We start from the raw sequence: 15,946 nt of genomic DNA on the forward strand, positions 1-15,946 counted from the left end.
AGTAGCAGGCTGAGAGTTGCATATGATATAAGGGTATGGCAGATTGGTTCAGGAGATGAAGGCAGTTACAAATAAAAGGATTTAGCTGTCAGGACAGCGAAGTGCAAGAAACCTCCTGTGTGTGTTTCCCTAATTCCTTTTTTCTCTGTTAATAGAAGACTTATTTTTCTGAATTCTAGGCTTAAGCTGGCCATAGACAGAGCAATTTTCTTTCCTTCAACCACAGGGGGATCCCTCACAGGGGGGGAAGGGAGGGGAGTCATCCCTGTCAGGAGAACACAGTGATGACTGCTAGTGGCTATATTAGCCATTGGCAATCACATGTAAAATCTGACAGGCTGGTTTTACCCAAGTTGATCGATTGATCAACTTGGGTGCATTCAACCTGCCTATATATGGTTTGAATCTCAACAGGGACCAGCCAGGATTTGAACCATCTATGGCTGGCTTAAAACTGCCCATAGTTGAATTGCAGTTCAGCGGGTTCAGCGGGTTCAGCAGGCCCCGGACGAAGTTTGACCCATCTATGACCGTTCCCGTTCCAGATAATTCAAACTAATGATTGACGTCTCTCACACTGGCTTGTTGGAAAATGTTCCTTCGATCAGTGCTGCAGCCAGTCTCCTACACAGCTGAGGAATCCCCAATCAGAATACAATAACAGTGGGAAGGATTCCTTGTGTGGATGGGGAAATCCATTGATTTTTTTTTTTGATCTGTCCACTGGCTGATTGAAAAAACTGATCCATGTATGGACAGCCTAAGCCCCAACAATCAGCCTACACCTTGTCCAAAAGTCCAACAAGGACTGCCTATATATGGTTTGAATCTCAACAGGGACCAGCCAGGATTTGAACCGTCTATGGCTGGCTTAAAACTGCCCATAGTTGAATTGCAGTTCAGTGGGTTCAGCAGGCACCGGACGAAGTTTGACCCATCTATGACCGTTCCCGTTCCAGATAATTCAAACTAATGATTGTCGTCTCTCACACTGGCTTGTTGGAAAATGTTCCTTCGATCAGTGCTGCAGCCAGTCTCCTACACAGCTGAGGAATCCCCAATCAGAATACAATAACAGTGGGGAGGATTCCTTGTGTGGATGGGGAAATCCATTGATTTTTTTTTTTGATCTGTCCACTGGCTGATTGAAAAAACTGATCCATGTATGGACAGCCTAAGCCCCAACAATCAGCCTACACCTTGTCCAAAAGTCCAACAAGAGGGTCCTTAATGAAGATCTTAACTCGGAAATCAAGGAAATCTTGTGAGTCAGGTTCTTTAGGTAGCTCCAGCTTTTGAGAACAAGGAAGCAGGATTTGGAAGGGAAAAACTTATCCTGACTCTTTAAATAATCCTTTACTAAAAGAACAGTTATCCTTTACACAAACCCTGAAATGACACACTTAACCTGACACTTAATCATCACCCTAACAGTATTGTAACTCTTGAACACTTACCACCCAAACTCTACAACCGAATAATGAGCCCAAAAATTCTAACCTTAACGTCATCTTCTGATACTAGCTGTAACCTTAATCTAACTCCTAACACTAACAGTCCCTGAAGAGTTGTGCTTTAATGGGTGTCAAAAGTCAATGTGATGCCCTATCTACGGATTGATGCCAAAAGCTTTCTGTTCTACATCAATATCTGCCATGCCAAATGCACAGATGACAGTATATATATATAGATATATATATATCTATATATATACACTGCTCAAAAAGATTAAAGGAACACATTGAAAACACATCAGATGGGGAAAAATCTCCTGCTGGATATCTATACTGATATGGACTGGGTAATGTGTTAGGAATGTAAGGATGCCCCATCGTTTGATGGAAATGAAAATTATCAACCTACAGAGGACTGAATTCAAAGACACCCTGAAAATCAAAGTTTCATTGCAGCAACTCAGAATGGTACTCAGTAGTTTGTATGGCTCTCACGTGCTTGTATGCATGCCTAACAACGTCGAGGCTTGCTCCTAATGAGATGACGGATGGTGTCCTGGGGTATTTCCTCCCAGATTTGGATCAGGAAATCACTGAGCTCCTGGACAGTCTGAGGTGCAACCAGGTGGAGTCGGATGGACCAAAACATGATATCCCAAAGGTGTTCTATTGGATTTAGGTCAGGTGAGCGTGGGGGCCATTCAATGGTATCAATTCCGTCATCCTCCAGGAACTGCCTGCATACTCTTGCCACATGAGGCCGGGCATTGTCGTGCACCAGGAGGAACCCGGGACCCACTGCACCAGTGTAGGGTCTGATAATGGGTCCAAGGATTTCATCCCTATGCGTAATGGTAGTCAGGGTGCCATTGTCTAGCCTGTAGAGGTCTATGTGTCCCTCCATGGATATGTCTCCCCAGACCATCACTGACCCACCACAAAAACGGTCATGCTGAGCGATGTTACAGGCAGCATAACGCTCTCCATGGCTTCTCCAGACCCTTTCATGTCTGTCACATGTGCTCAGGGTGAACCTGCTCTCATCTGTGAAAAGCACAGGGCACCAGTGGCGGACCTACCAATTCTGGTGTTCAATGGCAAATGCCAATCGAGCTCTATGGTGCTGGGCAGCGAGCACAGGGCCCACTAGAGGATTTTGGGCCCTCAGGCCACCCTCATAAAGTGTGTTTCTGATTGTTTGATCAGAGACATGCACACCAGTGCTTGCTGGAGGTCATTTTGTAGGGCCCTGGCAGTGCTCATCCTTTTCCTCCTTGCACAAAGGAGCAGATACCGGTCCTGCTGATGAGTTAAGAACCTTCTATGACCCTGTCTTGCTCTCCTAGAGTAACTGCCTGTCTCCTGGAATCTCCTCCATGCTCTTGAGACTGTGCTGGGAGACACAGCAAACCTTCTGGTAATGGCATGTATGGATGTGCCATCCTGGAAGAGATGGACTGCCTGTGCAACCTCTGTGGGGTCCAGGTATCGCCTCATGCTACCAGTAGTAACACTGGCCCTAGCCAAATGCAAAACTAGTGAAAAACAGTCAGAAAAGATGAGTAGTTTTGGGGATCGTCTCACTGTTGCCCATCCAGTGCACCTGTTGTTAATTTCATTAACACCAAAGCAGCTGAAACTGATTAACAACCCCCTCTGCTACTTAACTGACCTGATCAGTATCCCAGAAGTTTAATTGACTTGATGCTATATTCTGATTAAAAAGTGTTCATATATATATATATATATATATATATATATATACAGTATATATATATTTTTTTTTATTTATTTTTATTTTTTCTGCACAGATATACATAATTCCACAGAGGATGTCCAGTCATTTCATGGCACCAGCTTTTTCTCAAGAGCCAAATGCAATTGACCAGGGGCATCTTCTGTGACCCGTAGGCTGGAATACTAGAAAGGAACTGAGCAGTGGCTAAGTGACTACTCTAGTCCAGAAAACAGGAGTTAGTCCCTGGACTGTGGATGCTTTTTGCCAGGGGGTACCTTTTCCCATTCATGGATTATAATTTGATTCCCTCCTGGATTTATCTGGAAGGTAGTTTCATACTTTGGTATGTGACAGAACTTTCAATTTAGATAACATTAGATATTAGAAAAAAGTAAGCAGTGTGACTACAGGTTCCAGCTATTGAAATCCAGCCTTGTTAGAGAGAGATCAGCTTTTTTGCCACAGTTAATTTAGAGGCACACACACAAGAATCAAAAATTTAAATTTGATGGTTCTACAGTGAGCACAGTCTATCTGGTCTGTACTTCAGATTAAACTCATTCATTGCTGTAATCATCACTCATCTGGTGATGTGGGAACCCCTGTTTATGTGCAGAAGAGGTATTCCCAAATACACCCACTGCAAGCTCCCTGACATTCTCAAAGCCACCAGTTAGCTGTACAGCTGCCTTGGAGGTTTGATTGTAATTGGTGATACTGGAGGCAGAAAGATAGAAGTAGTTACACAGCTGAGGTTTCAGGAAGTACGCTCCCAATGACCCTGTAAGGTGCCCTCTTGATTCTGGCTGCAATGAATTACAGAAACTAATGGAAATAAGATACCGATTAAGATACCATATCTGACTAAATCAGCCTAGTCTGTTTGAAAATTTGTATTCTCTGTAATTTTTTATGGCTTGAAAAGAGCAAGTCAGATCAAGTAACTCTAAAATCAGCTAGAACTGCTTTCATCTCGCGTTCAGAGCCCAGAAAGCGATAGCTAGTTTAATATTTACTCATCTCTTCTTGTTATCAGTATTTACTGTAGAATCAAGCTCAGAAATATAATCTTGGTATATATACTGCAGTTAAATAGATATTTATGAACGTTTCCCAAACTCAGGATATTTGAGATACAACTGGCTTGTGATAGAGTTATTTGCTATGCACAGCTGACTTCCTGCTCAGAAATCTCCTTGCAGGCAGTTCTTCCAACTAAGGAATTTCTGGTGTAGACATTTAAACACATTTACACCGAAGATATTAATGTAATGTGAAATAACTTCAGCTCTAGGGGCAATAGTCATATTGGACTCCAATGATCTATGGCATTTCGTTTGCTGTACATTACATATTAGTCCCCTTGTTATAACATTTTTCTAAAACCAGTATATGCATAGTTCACAAAATTCTATGCAGGCTGGAAGATTCGGCAGGAATTTTAGATTTACTGTTGGTAATTACTGAGGTTCAAAACTGGTGCTTATGGTCAGGAGATAATATAATCATGGAAACCTGCTGGCCAACTGGTTTTAGGGAAATAACCAAGACATGGTATATCTTACTAGCAGATGACAGTAGTTCTACTGCCAGTCTGGAACCAGGGGTGTCTTATTAGAGCATAAATATGACTTATCAGACAGTACTAGCATGCATGTTTACATAGTTACATAGTTAGTCTGGCTGAAAAAAAGACAAAAGTCCATCCAGTTCAACTATTAAAAAAAAAAAAGTTACAATTCTATACCCACAGTTGATCCAGAGGAAGACAAAAAAAACCAGCAAAGCATGATCCAATTTGCTCCTGCTGAGAAGAAAGTTCCTTCCTGATCCCCCAAGATGCAATTGGATATTCCCTGGATCAACTTTACCTATAAATATTAGTATCCAGTTATATTCTGTGCATCCAAGAAACAATCCAGGCCTTTTTTGAAGAAATCCACTGAGCTGGCCAGAACCAACTCTTGAGGGAGTCTCTTCCACATTTTCACAGCTCTTACTGTGAAGAAACCTTTCCATGTTTGGAGAATAAATTTATTTTCCTCCAGATGTAAAAAATGCCACTATATGAACCACTGATGTATTTATACATGTTGATCATATCCCCCCTTAGTCTCCTCTTCTCAAGAGAGAATAAATTCAGTTTCTCTAATCTATTTTATTCTACAAGTGTAAAAAAAAAATCATATGATGGTCAGATGATCCATGGGCACTTTATTGCTTAGTGTTGTGATTCATAGACAGCTCTGTCAAATTAACAAACTCTCATTGTAGTTGCAATACCATGGACTGCTATCATTCCTCCCTGACTGGCCATATATTTAAGGTCCATGCAAATGCACTTAAAGGATCCTTCCCCGTTCTACAGAAACAAATGCTCACTGGATGAAATTATTGTTATCAGTGGAAGTTTATTCTCAATACTGGTGCAGTTTGCTGCCTCTGAGCAAATTAGTTGTAAGTATAGAATATCAAATGCATAGAAGTAGCATGGGAAGAATACATTTTACACACTGGTACTTGTACTTAGGTGGTTGTAAACCCCCCCCCCCCCATACAAATAGTTAAACCTCCTTAAAAATGGTAATAATCTATCTATGACTTTAATTTACAGGAAAAAATGTCATTTAAGATTTGTTGATCCTGCCAGACATTTTGACTTCCTTGTTCTCTGTGGCAACAATCTGCATGCTCATTCAGTCTCTGCAGTGTTGCCACCGCTGTATGCAAACTCTCAGTCCCCTAACACGCCTGTCACTTCTGTTCAAGGTTTACTTTGGGGCTTGATCCTCCCAACCAGGGGCGGACTGACCATTCGGGTATTTGGGCACTGCCCGGGGGCCCAGGGTCAGTTGAGGGCCCCATGAGATGTCCCTGGTACCTTTCATAGGCTGATGTGGTTTGAGTGTGGGCGTGGACACAGGGGCCCCATGATCCCCTATTGCCCGGGGGTCCCCATGAGTTGTCAGTCCGCCCCTGCTCCCAACTGCCTGGGTCAAAGAGAGCAATGCCTGGGGGGCAGATGGGTCTGATGTCTTGGCCGACAGTTCCACTCCAGTCTGCTCTGCCTGAGTAGTTACATAGTTAGTCTGGTTGAAAAAAGACAAAAGTCCATCCAGTTCAACCATAAAAAAAAAAAAGTTATAATACTATACCCACAGTAGATCCAGAAGAAGGCAAAAAACCCAGCAAAGCATGATCCAATTTGCTCCTGAAGGGAAAAAAATTCCTTCCTGATCCCCCGAGAGGCAATCGAATATTCCCTGAATCAACTTTACCTATAAATGTTAGCATCCCGTTATATTCTGTGTATCTAAGAAAGAATCCAGGACTTTTTAAAGCAATCCACTAAGCTGGCCAGAACCAACTCTTGAGGGAGTCTATTCCACATTTTCACAGCTCTTACTGTGAAGAAACCTTTCCATGTTTGGAGATTACATTTCTTTTCCTCCAGATGTAGAGAATGCCCCCTTGTCTCTGTGATGACCTCAGGGTGAATAGCTCTACACCGAGTTCACTATATGAACCACTGATGTATTTATACATGTTGATCATATCCCCCCTTAATCTCCTCTTCTCAAGAAAGAATAAATTCAGTTCCTCTAATCTTTAATCATAGCTGAGCTCCTCCATGCCTCTTATCAGTTTGGTTGCCCTTCTCTGTACTTTATCCAGTCCCCAATGTTCTTTTTGTGAATTGGTGCCCAAAACTGAACTGCATATTCCAGATGAGGTCTTACTAATGATTTGTACCGGGGTAATATGATATCTCTCTCTCTGGAGTCTATACCTCTTTTAATACAAGAGAGGATTTTGCTCACTTTAGAAACCGCAGCTTGGCATTGCATGTCATTATTAAGCTTGTGATCTACCAGAACTCCTAGATCCTTCTCCACCATTGGTTCCCCCAGTTGTACCCCCCTAGTATGTATGATGCATGCATATTCTTAGCCCCCAAGTGCAGAAACTTACATGTATCAACACTAAACCTCATTTGCCACATAGTTGCCCAATTAAACAGTGCATTGAGGAGTAGCTGGAACTTTTCTTTTTGATGTCACTGCAGCTTAGCTCCACCCACCAGGACATGTAGTGCAAGGAGAAAAAAGTGGTCACATGATCAGGAATTAACAAAAAGGTAGTTCTGGTATTAATCTTAAATTCTTTGCTGTGTTAGTTAATCACAGATGACATGCCCCTTCTTTGGAGCAGTTGCATACATAGGACTCTATAGGCAACTTGAAATTATTCACAATAGCTTGTAATGTTCAATCAGAGGACACACTGAGGAACGGCATTACTATACAGTGTACCACTCAAGGCTTGAGGTGTTCAACCCTTTGTTAGGACCAGCAGTGTGCACATCTAGCTTACAACAGATAATGAGATCTGACAGCATAGTACAGACAGGGTTAAGTATGGTAATCAACTTCCACAGCCCATTTTCTGAACATTACAAAGAAAGTTGTAAGCTAGGTATGATTTTTAAGCATCTAAAAAGGTAAGAAGCAAATGTATATAGTTTTTTAATTTATGATATGTGAACAGGAACATCTAACAAATATAAAAAAAGCCTTATCCAAATTTAGCTGCAAAATGGACATACACTTTAACCTAAAACAGTATGAGAGGTGGTTTCTAGAGAGGGGAGGGACATTTAAAATACAGATTATTATTATTATTATTATACAAGATTTATATAGCGTCAACAGTCTATGCAGCAAGGGGGGCAGTACAATTACAAAACAGTTTTATACAGAAGGAATAGGAGGGCCCTGCTCATGGAGCTTACAATCTAAAGAGAAGGAGAGACAGATGTACTAAAACAGTACAGTTATCCCTAAACCCAATCCTTCCCTCTAACTTTAGCCCCTCAAATTCATCTTTCTTTTTTTTTTTTTTTTTCCAAAAAGAAAGCCTTTATTAATAAAGAACATAATGGTACAAAAGACATGTACGGGATGCCTAAGCGAAACAGCAGGCACAACCTACAGCGACACAGCAATAACACAAACAAGAAAACACAGACAATGCAATGACACAAAACCCGACTACAATAAGGTTATGCTTGCAACAAACCGGAGCCAATATAGTATAGTATGGGGTGTAATTGCATCATATCTCCTGCGCTCGTGCTTCGCCATGCAGGGCTGTAGCGATAGGAAGAATGGTCATGTCACCTGAACGTAGGATTCGGTCAAAAGCTTATTGCAATGGGGAGAATTACAAAACCGGCATACATTGTGGTAGGAGCCGTTAATGGAAGTGGGGAGAGTGAAAGAATGGCATGTCTAGTGTTCCAGGTAGCATATCAAAGCGAGAGGCGAGAAGAAAAGAGAAAGGAGAAAAGAGAGAAAAGGAGGTAGAAAGAAAAAAAGATAGAAGCAGAGAGGGGGGTGGAAAGAAAAGAAAAAAAAAAATAATAGTGTGGGGGTGGGGGGAACATATGGGGTGAGTAATGACAGCAATATCTGGGGTTAATCATGCAAATTCATCTTTCTAACCCTCATATGTAAGCCAAGCTCTGAACTCTAAGCCACCGTTAACTCACTTAAGTATATTTAAACTTTCATCCCCCTGCTGTCTCCTTCTAGAGCAGGTTTGAATGATATTGGTGGCTGTGGAACAACACTGATTGAGCATAAAAGAAAATCTACTAAAAACATTTGATGACACATCTGCATATGATAGTGATATATCTGTTGTTTCATTCATTTCATTATAAAATGTATAGGGGAAATATATAGGAGAGGATGCAGGATGGTGCTGCATTCTGGTATGCAAAACAAGGCTTCAAGATGCAACATTTACACTGATCATGACCACCCACCATAACTCATTAAGGCATGAACTCCACTAGACCTCTAAAGGTATGCCGTGGTATCTAGCACCTAGCCGTAATTAGCAGATTCTTTAAGTCCTGCAAGTTGCAAGGTAGGACCTCCATGGATAGAATTGTTTTTCCAGCACATCCCACAGATGCTCGATTGGATTGAGATCTGGAGAATTTGAAGGCCAAGTCAACACCTCAGTGAGCCTTGGCCACCCATGACTCTGTTGCTGTTTTTCTTCCTTGGACCACTGCAGACCAGGAACAGCCCACAAGAATTGTAGTTTTGGAGTTGCTTTTACTCAGCTATTAAAATGTGGCTCTTGTCAAAGTCACTCAAATCCTTATGCTTGCCCATTTTTCATGCTTTCAACACATCAACTTCAGGGATAACATGTTCATTTGCTGCCTAATATATATCAACCACATTCAGATGTCATTGTAATGAGATAATCAATGCTATTCATGTTATCTACCAGTGGTCATAAGGTTATGTCTGATTGGTGTATAATAATGGTTTAGTGGTACTAAATTTATTGTGGTCAGTTTGGATAGTTTGAATAATTATCTCTAGTAACAAGGATGTTGACTTTCCACCTCTGATTACTGTAGTCTAAATTAAAAAAGTAAAAATAGTTCTTAAAGTGGAGTTCCACTCGCCCTGTCAAAAAATAAAAATCAGCAGCTACAAAAACTGTAGCTGCTGACTTTTAAAAAACAACCACTTACCTGTCCCTCGGTCCCATGGTGTGTCCTCCACAGTCCGTTTCACTGGCCATCCTGTATTCCAGGAGGCTGGCATCTTTAGTGTGGGCACCCGGCTGTGACAGCTTGCGGCTTCACAGCCGGGTACCCACTGTGCATGCACGAGAAGCGCTGCACCTTATGAATAGTCCTGTAGTCTTCTGGGACCTGTCACGTGTCCCAAAAGACTACAGGGAGGGAGGGAGGACACCTTCCGTTTCCGATCGCCTAGGCGATCGGACCAGAAGTGGGAGCAGGTACCTGTCAAATTCGGGTACCCGCTCCGCCCCCCAAAGGTGCCAATCCTTAATGGGGAGCAGTCCTTAAAGCGGAACTTCCCCTTTTGGGTGGAGCTCCGCTTTAATTGCTTTCAATCTGCTCTGAACTTCTGTGATCTTGCTTCACATGTGACAGATTCCAAAAAAACATTATATGCATAATATATGAACAGTTTTCCACCTACACAATATCATTTTGTTTCTGGAAAATAGGTGATATGCATGTTTAAATAGTACTCAAACCAGGGGCAGACTGACCATTTGGAAACTAATTCTCCTCCCTGGCATAGGAGTTATGTCAACTCAAAATGTTTTCCCAGAAAGACCCAACCTCACCAGAATATGCCCAAAAACACAAGACGGTGGAAGTTACTTTCTGTGGATACTTTAGCTTGACAATTTATTGGATTGACATTTTATGACTAATAGACATAGTAGTGTTGGAGTTCTCCTGAAATGGCTTACTTGTAGAATATTGAAGTTCACATCAATGTGTATATCAGAGTCAAGAAATACTTGTCATGGATCAGAACTATTGATGGGTGCTGTCCAGGGCGGACTGACCATTTGGAAACTCGGGCACTGGCCGAGGGCCCGGGGTCAGTAGGGGGCCCCATGAGATGCCCCTGGTACTTTTTTCATAGGCTTTTTTGAGTTTGGGCAAGGACACAGGGGCCCCATGATCCCCTATTGCCTGGGGGCCCCATGAGTTGTCAGTCCACCCCTGGTGCTGTCTAATGTCTGTAACTAGCTGTGAACACTTACAGATGGTTTTTAGTTCTGTAATGTGATGGGATTTATATCATTGTATGCCTTAAACTGGGTTGATCCTTGCTTTACCATAAACCACCAGGAACCCAGAAGATAGCAGTGATCTCATGAGTGGCTCTTAGGTACATAGCAGAGTAACATGTTGTTGCAGCAATCTGCTAATCCCTTACCCTACTCTTCTTTTTCCGCAGAAAATCCTGACAATCTTATCAGTCGTTTAGCCATTCGCCGGCGCCTGTCTGTTGGGGAGGACTGGTCTCAGGACATTCACCTGGGCCAGCAGAGTGAACTACGCTACTCCTATCATGTGTCCTGTGATGAGCATTATTATGGCGACAGTTGTTCTGACTACTGCCGTCCACGAGATGACACCTTTGGCCATTACGTCTGTGACAACGAAGGACGGCGCCTCTGCCTAGCTGGCTGGAAGGGCGAGTATTGCGCTGAACGTGAGTATGCAGTTCTCTGCTGGTACAGATCATCATCCTATTGTCTATGTTTTTTTCATATTGCCTTAGCCCTTGTGTCCTTTAAATACATGCATAGGCCAATTAAAAGCAATGTTAATGTGTTTCAGACCTAATTTTTCCCTGTATAATGCCATACTTCAGAAATGCTCTCCAACCATGACCAGTCTTTAGTTTCTAAGACATTGTTCCAGTGAGATGAGAAAACTAAAGGTAGAATGACAATACTGCATGTATATAGGGCCATCCATCACATGACCCGTGCCTTATGATTAGGAATTTTGGCAGGAGTGCTAAACATCTTCATATACATTTATAGCAAAATAAAAAATGAATCTACCCAAGACTGAACTGGGTAAAGTTTCGGAAACTCAGTCCTTTATATGTTTGGTTAGCTGAAAGATGCTAGATGATATCTAGAATAAATGAAAGTTTGAATAACTATGGGCCACAGAAGACCAAGGACAGCTATCTCTGTCACTGGAAGAATTTATCTGATCAGTTGAGAAATTTTGGGCACATGGCCAATTGTTCCTTATAACATCAGTGCAGGGACAAGAACAATGCCATGTGTGTTTATCAGAGATATGTGCATGCTTGAAAGGTTAGGTTGGATTCTATTGATTTCAAATGTAAACAATAAACTTGCCATATTTTTTCAAACATTTAATTATAGGAATTTACAATTTTAGGCCATAGATGATGCGATTCCCACATCAACACAATCAGTGTTGATGGGGGAATTCCTCCCATGTGTTCTTGCAGCGGGGGAGAGGATGCAGGAGAACACAATTATTATTGCTAGTGCCTATAATAACCACTGGCAATAATCACATGCTAAAAATCTGACATGTTGGTTGCACCCAAGTCAATCAATGAGTTGACTTGAGTACAGTCAGCCTGGCCATATACATACTGAACCTTGGCCAGTGCTCAATGAACCAGCTGAGAGTCAAACCATCTATGGCCATCTTAAGGAAGTGCAAATACAACTTCCAGAATGTTTAGGCTATAGCAAGTAATCATATTTCCCTTTACTGCATTCAGATTGTTGAAATAAGCCAATCTTGTAATTTATAGATCCCGGCCACACTACACAGCCAAAAAGATCATTGCTTTCTCAGTGTCCATCCTACTAACTAGATCAGGAATCTTCAAACTTTCTAAGCAAAGGGCCAGTTTGCTGTTCTTCAGTTTAGGGTGGTCAGACTGTGGCCAGTGGGAGTAGAAAATACACCAGCATCAGTGGGAGTAAACAATGCCCCATCCTTGGTTTTAATGAGAAGAATAATGCCCCATTGTTGGTATCAATGGAAAGAATAGTGCCCCATAATTGGTATCAGTTAAAGGAATAGTACCCCATTGTTGGTATCAATTGAAGGAGTAGTACCCCATGCTGGTATCAGTAGGAAGAATAGTGCCCCATCGATGGTGTCAGTGGGAGGAATGGTGCACCATCATTGGTTTCAGTTGGAGTAATTGTACCCCATCATTGGTGTTAGTTGGAGGAATAGTACCCCATTGTTGGTATCAGTGGGAGTAATAGTGCCTCATCAATATTGTCAGCGAGAGGAATGGTGCCCCATCATTGGTGTCAGTTGGAGGAATAGTACCCCATTGTTGGTATCAGTGGGAGTAATAGTGCCTCATCGATAGTGTCAGTGAGAGGAATGGTGCCCTATCATTGGTGTCAGTTGGAGGAATAGTGCCCAAAGGGCAGGATACAGGCAAGCGAAGGGCCACTTCCAGCCGACATGCTGCATTTTGGATGCCACTGAACTAGACTATGAATGTACAGTATCTCACATAAGTGAGTACACCCCTCACATTTTTGTAAATATTTTATTCTATCTTTTCATGTGACAACACTGAAGAAATGACACTTTTCTACAATGTAAAGTAGTGAGTGTACAGCTTGTATAACAGTGTAAATTTGCTGTCCCGTCAAAATAACTCAAAACACAGCCATTAATCTCTAAACCGCTGGCAACAAAAGTGAGTACACCCCTAAGTGAAAATGTCCAAATTGGGCCCAAAGTGTCAATATTTTGTGTGGCCACCATTATTTTCCAGCACTGCCTTAACTCTCTTGGGCATGGAGTTCACCAGAGCTTCACAGGTTGCCACTGGAGTCCTCTTCCACTCCTCTATGACAACATCATGGAGCTGGTGGATGTTAGAGACCTTGCACTCCTCCACCTTCTGTTTGAGGATGCCCCACAGATGCTCAATAGGGTTTTTGTAAAAAATATTTACAAAAATGTGAGGGGTGTACTCACTTCTGGGAGATACTGTACAAAGAAAGAAAGTGGTAGTCGAGAAAATAGATCAAAGAAATTCTAAACAAGATAGTGACATCCTTTATATATCCACATGGCAAAATGTATTGTAGATACATTTAGCCAACAATACATACAAGAGATTTGCCAATTCATAGGTACTATGTACAACTTGAATACTAATGATTGATTTCCTACATGTCTTCATTTCCAGACATGGTGTGAAGAGCAATAGCAACCAATCAGAACTAAGCATTCATTACGCTGCAGCTGATTGGATAGACTGATGTTTCCACCAGGTTCCTATCATTATCCTGGAATTTTTTTTTAAAGCCTGCTTTTGACAATTTCATATATTGGTTAGCTATATATTATTTCAGATAAAGCTGGAAGTATTTTATGTTTTGATCAGCACAGCTGATTTTACCATTTTAAGGGCCAAATATATTTACTATGCAATCATTTTTGCAACAACACTATGGGGTTGATTCACTAAGGTGTCCTTTCATGAAACAGAGATCAGCGGCAATCCTGAGGATCGTTACTGATCTCAGATCATTAGTGGTTTACGAAAAAGAGATGATCAGTGGAGAACATGTTCTCCGCTGATCATCTCAGCACACAGATGGCCAGTATATGAAGGAGTGATGTCAGCCCTTCACTGCCGATCTGTGTTCTCCCTCCAGATTCTCCAGCCCAGAGCCGGAGAATCGGAGGAACTGAAAATGAAGCAGAGGTAATTTACCGCTGCTTAGTAAACGGTGTTTGACTGATCTCTTACTGTAGTCTCACGAGATTATAGTAACAGCAGCCGTTTTCCAGCATTCAGAGCGTTTGTAGATCGCTTCTCCCTTCATTTGGAGAACTGATCTACAACGCTTCATAAAAAGGCATTCAGAGGAGAACTCTCTCCTCTGAGAATGCCGGAGAAATTATCAGCCGTCATTTACCGCTGCATGATAAAAGGACACCTAATACTGGAGAGTGCAAAATCTGGTGCAGCTCTGCATAGAAAGCAATCAGTTTCCAGGTTTTTTTTTTGTTAAAGCTTAATTGAACAAGCTGAAGGTAGTAGCTGACTGGCTACCATGCACAGCTGCACCAGATTTTGCACTCTCCAGTTTTAGTAAATCAAATCCTGTCAATGCTCAGCATTCCATGGTATAAATCTTCTTTCAGGGCTGGGTTACATCATGAATTGCAAAGGAATGTGCTGTGCGTTCTTGTGTGATTCACATGCAATCCAGGTCCAGTATGATTTTAGCTCATTTGTTTGAATGGGCTGAAATCACGCCAGACCGCACCAAAAGTAGAGAACTGTAGAGCTAAGACCTCCCAGAAAAGCTGAGCCAATTTCTTCAAATCAAACTAGCCCCTGGGCAATCTAGACTGGATAGTTTATACATTGCTGCCCTTTTAAGACTGGGGAATCTCTAAACCACATAAGCAAAACAAAACAAAAGGAGCGCAAATGCCTAGTGCATTATCCACAGCACTTTATTAAAAGATGTTAGGGTTATATACTCAAAAAGCAAATATGAATTACAGCATTGTACATAGTCCAGACACCCAAAGGTAGGCTCTGTAATGGAACTCCTCTGGTTTGTCTGGATGTCCTACATCGTTGACACGTTTAGGATGAATCCCCCGAAATGCGTCTGATGACCGTTCGCTAGATTTTGGCATCCCTTTTGTTTTGTTTGCAGTAAATGTAGAGCATGCACTACTTTACGAAAGGCACAGCAACCTTACTATGCGATCTGATGCAGGCAAACACACTGCATTTCAGGTGTTGTTACACCCACTGCGGATTACAAGTGCAGTGTGTTTTGAATGCGGTGTGGAAAATGTGCACAGAACCCAGGTTACCTGTTTTATGGTGTGAACTGGCCCTAATGGAGGCCATAGATGGGTCAAAAACTGGCCGTAAAAAAAAAAAAAAAAAAAAACGAAAAATCGGTCGACGTTACCACCAACGGTAAAAAAAATCAGGCAATTTTCGTCACGTCTACGTCCGGCATTTAATTACTTCTGTCCCTTGCAGAGAGCTCGGCTATTATATTTGACATGAAAAAGTATTGTGGTTGCAACAATGTATCCATTTGTATCCATTTCGGATACAGATGTTTTTATTCGGATACAAATAGATACAATGTTGCAACCGCAATACTTTTTCATGTCAAATATAATAGCGGACTGGAATTCTTCTTCTTTTTCTTCTTCTTTTCTTCTGCTTCTTCTTTTTCTTCTTCTTGCAGGTCACTGCTCATGCGCAGATTTTTTTATAGGTAAAACAATAGGCCGTTTTTCCCATCATTGCCGGGAAAATCAGCCAATCAGCAAAATCGGCCGATTTTTTCCAACTTTACCGATAAAAAAAATGAG

The 15,946-nt window shown here is 41.7% G+C and overlaps 1 protein-coding gene across 1 annotated transcript in view; it reads left to right on the forward strand.

Annotated features, from left to right (window-relative positions):
- LOC149460242 (delta-like protein A) overlaps positions 1 to 15,946 on the forward strand; it is a 91,369-nt gene that overhangs the window by 20,370 nt on the left and 55,053 nt on the right. Inside the window, exon 4 of the mRNA XM_089679810.1 lies at positions 11,007 to 11,264. Within this exon, the coding sequence (XP_089535936.1) occupies positions 11,007 to 11,264 (258 nt within the window). The remainder of the gene's footprint in view (positions 1 to 11,006; positions 11,265 to 15,946) is intronic.

The sequence above is a fragment of the Staurois parvus genome, unplaced genomic scaffold, assembly GCF_062004578.1.
Source record: "Staurois parvus isolate SC_StPar_1 unplaced genomic scaffold, SC_StPar_1.0 ptg000232l, whole genome shotgun sequence".
Classification (NCBI taxonomy): domain Eukaryota; kingdom Metazoa; phylum Chordata; class Amphibia; order Anura; family Ranidae; genus Staurois; species Staurois parvus.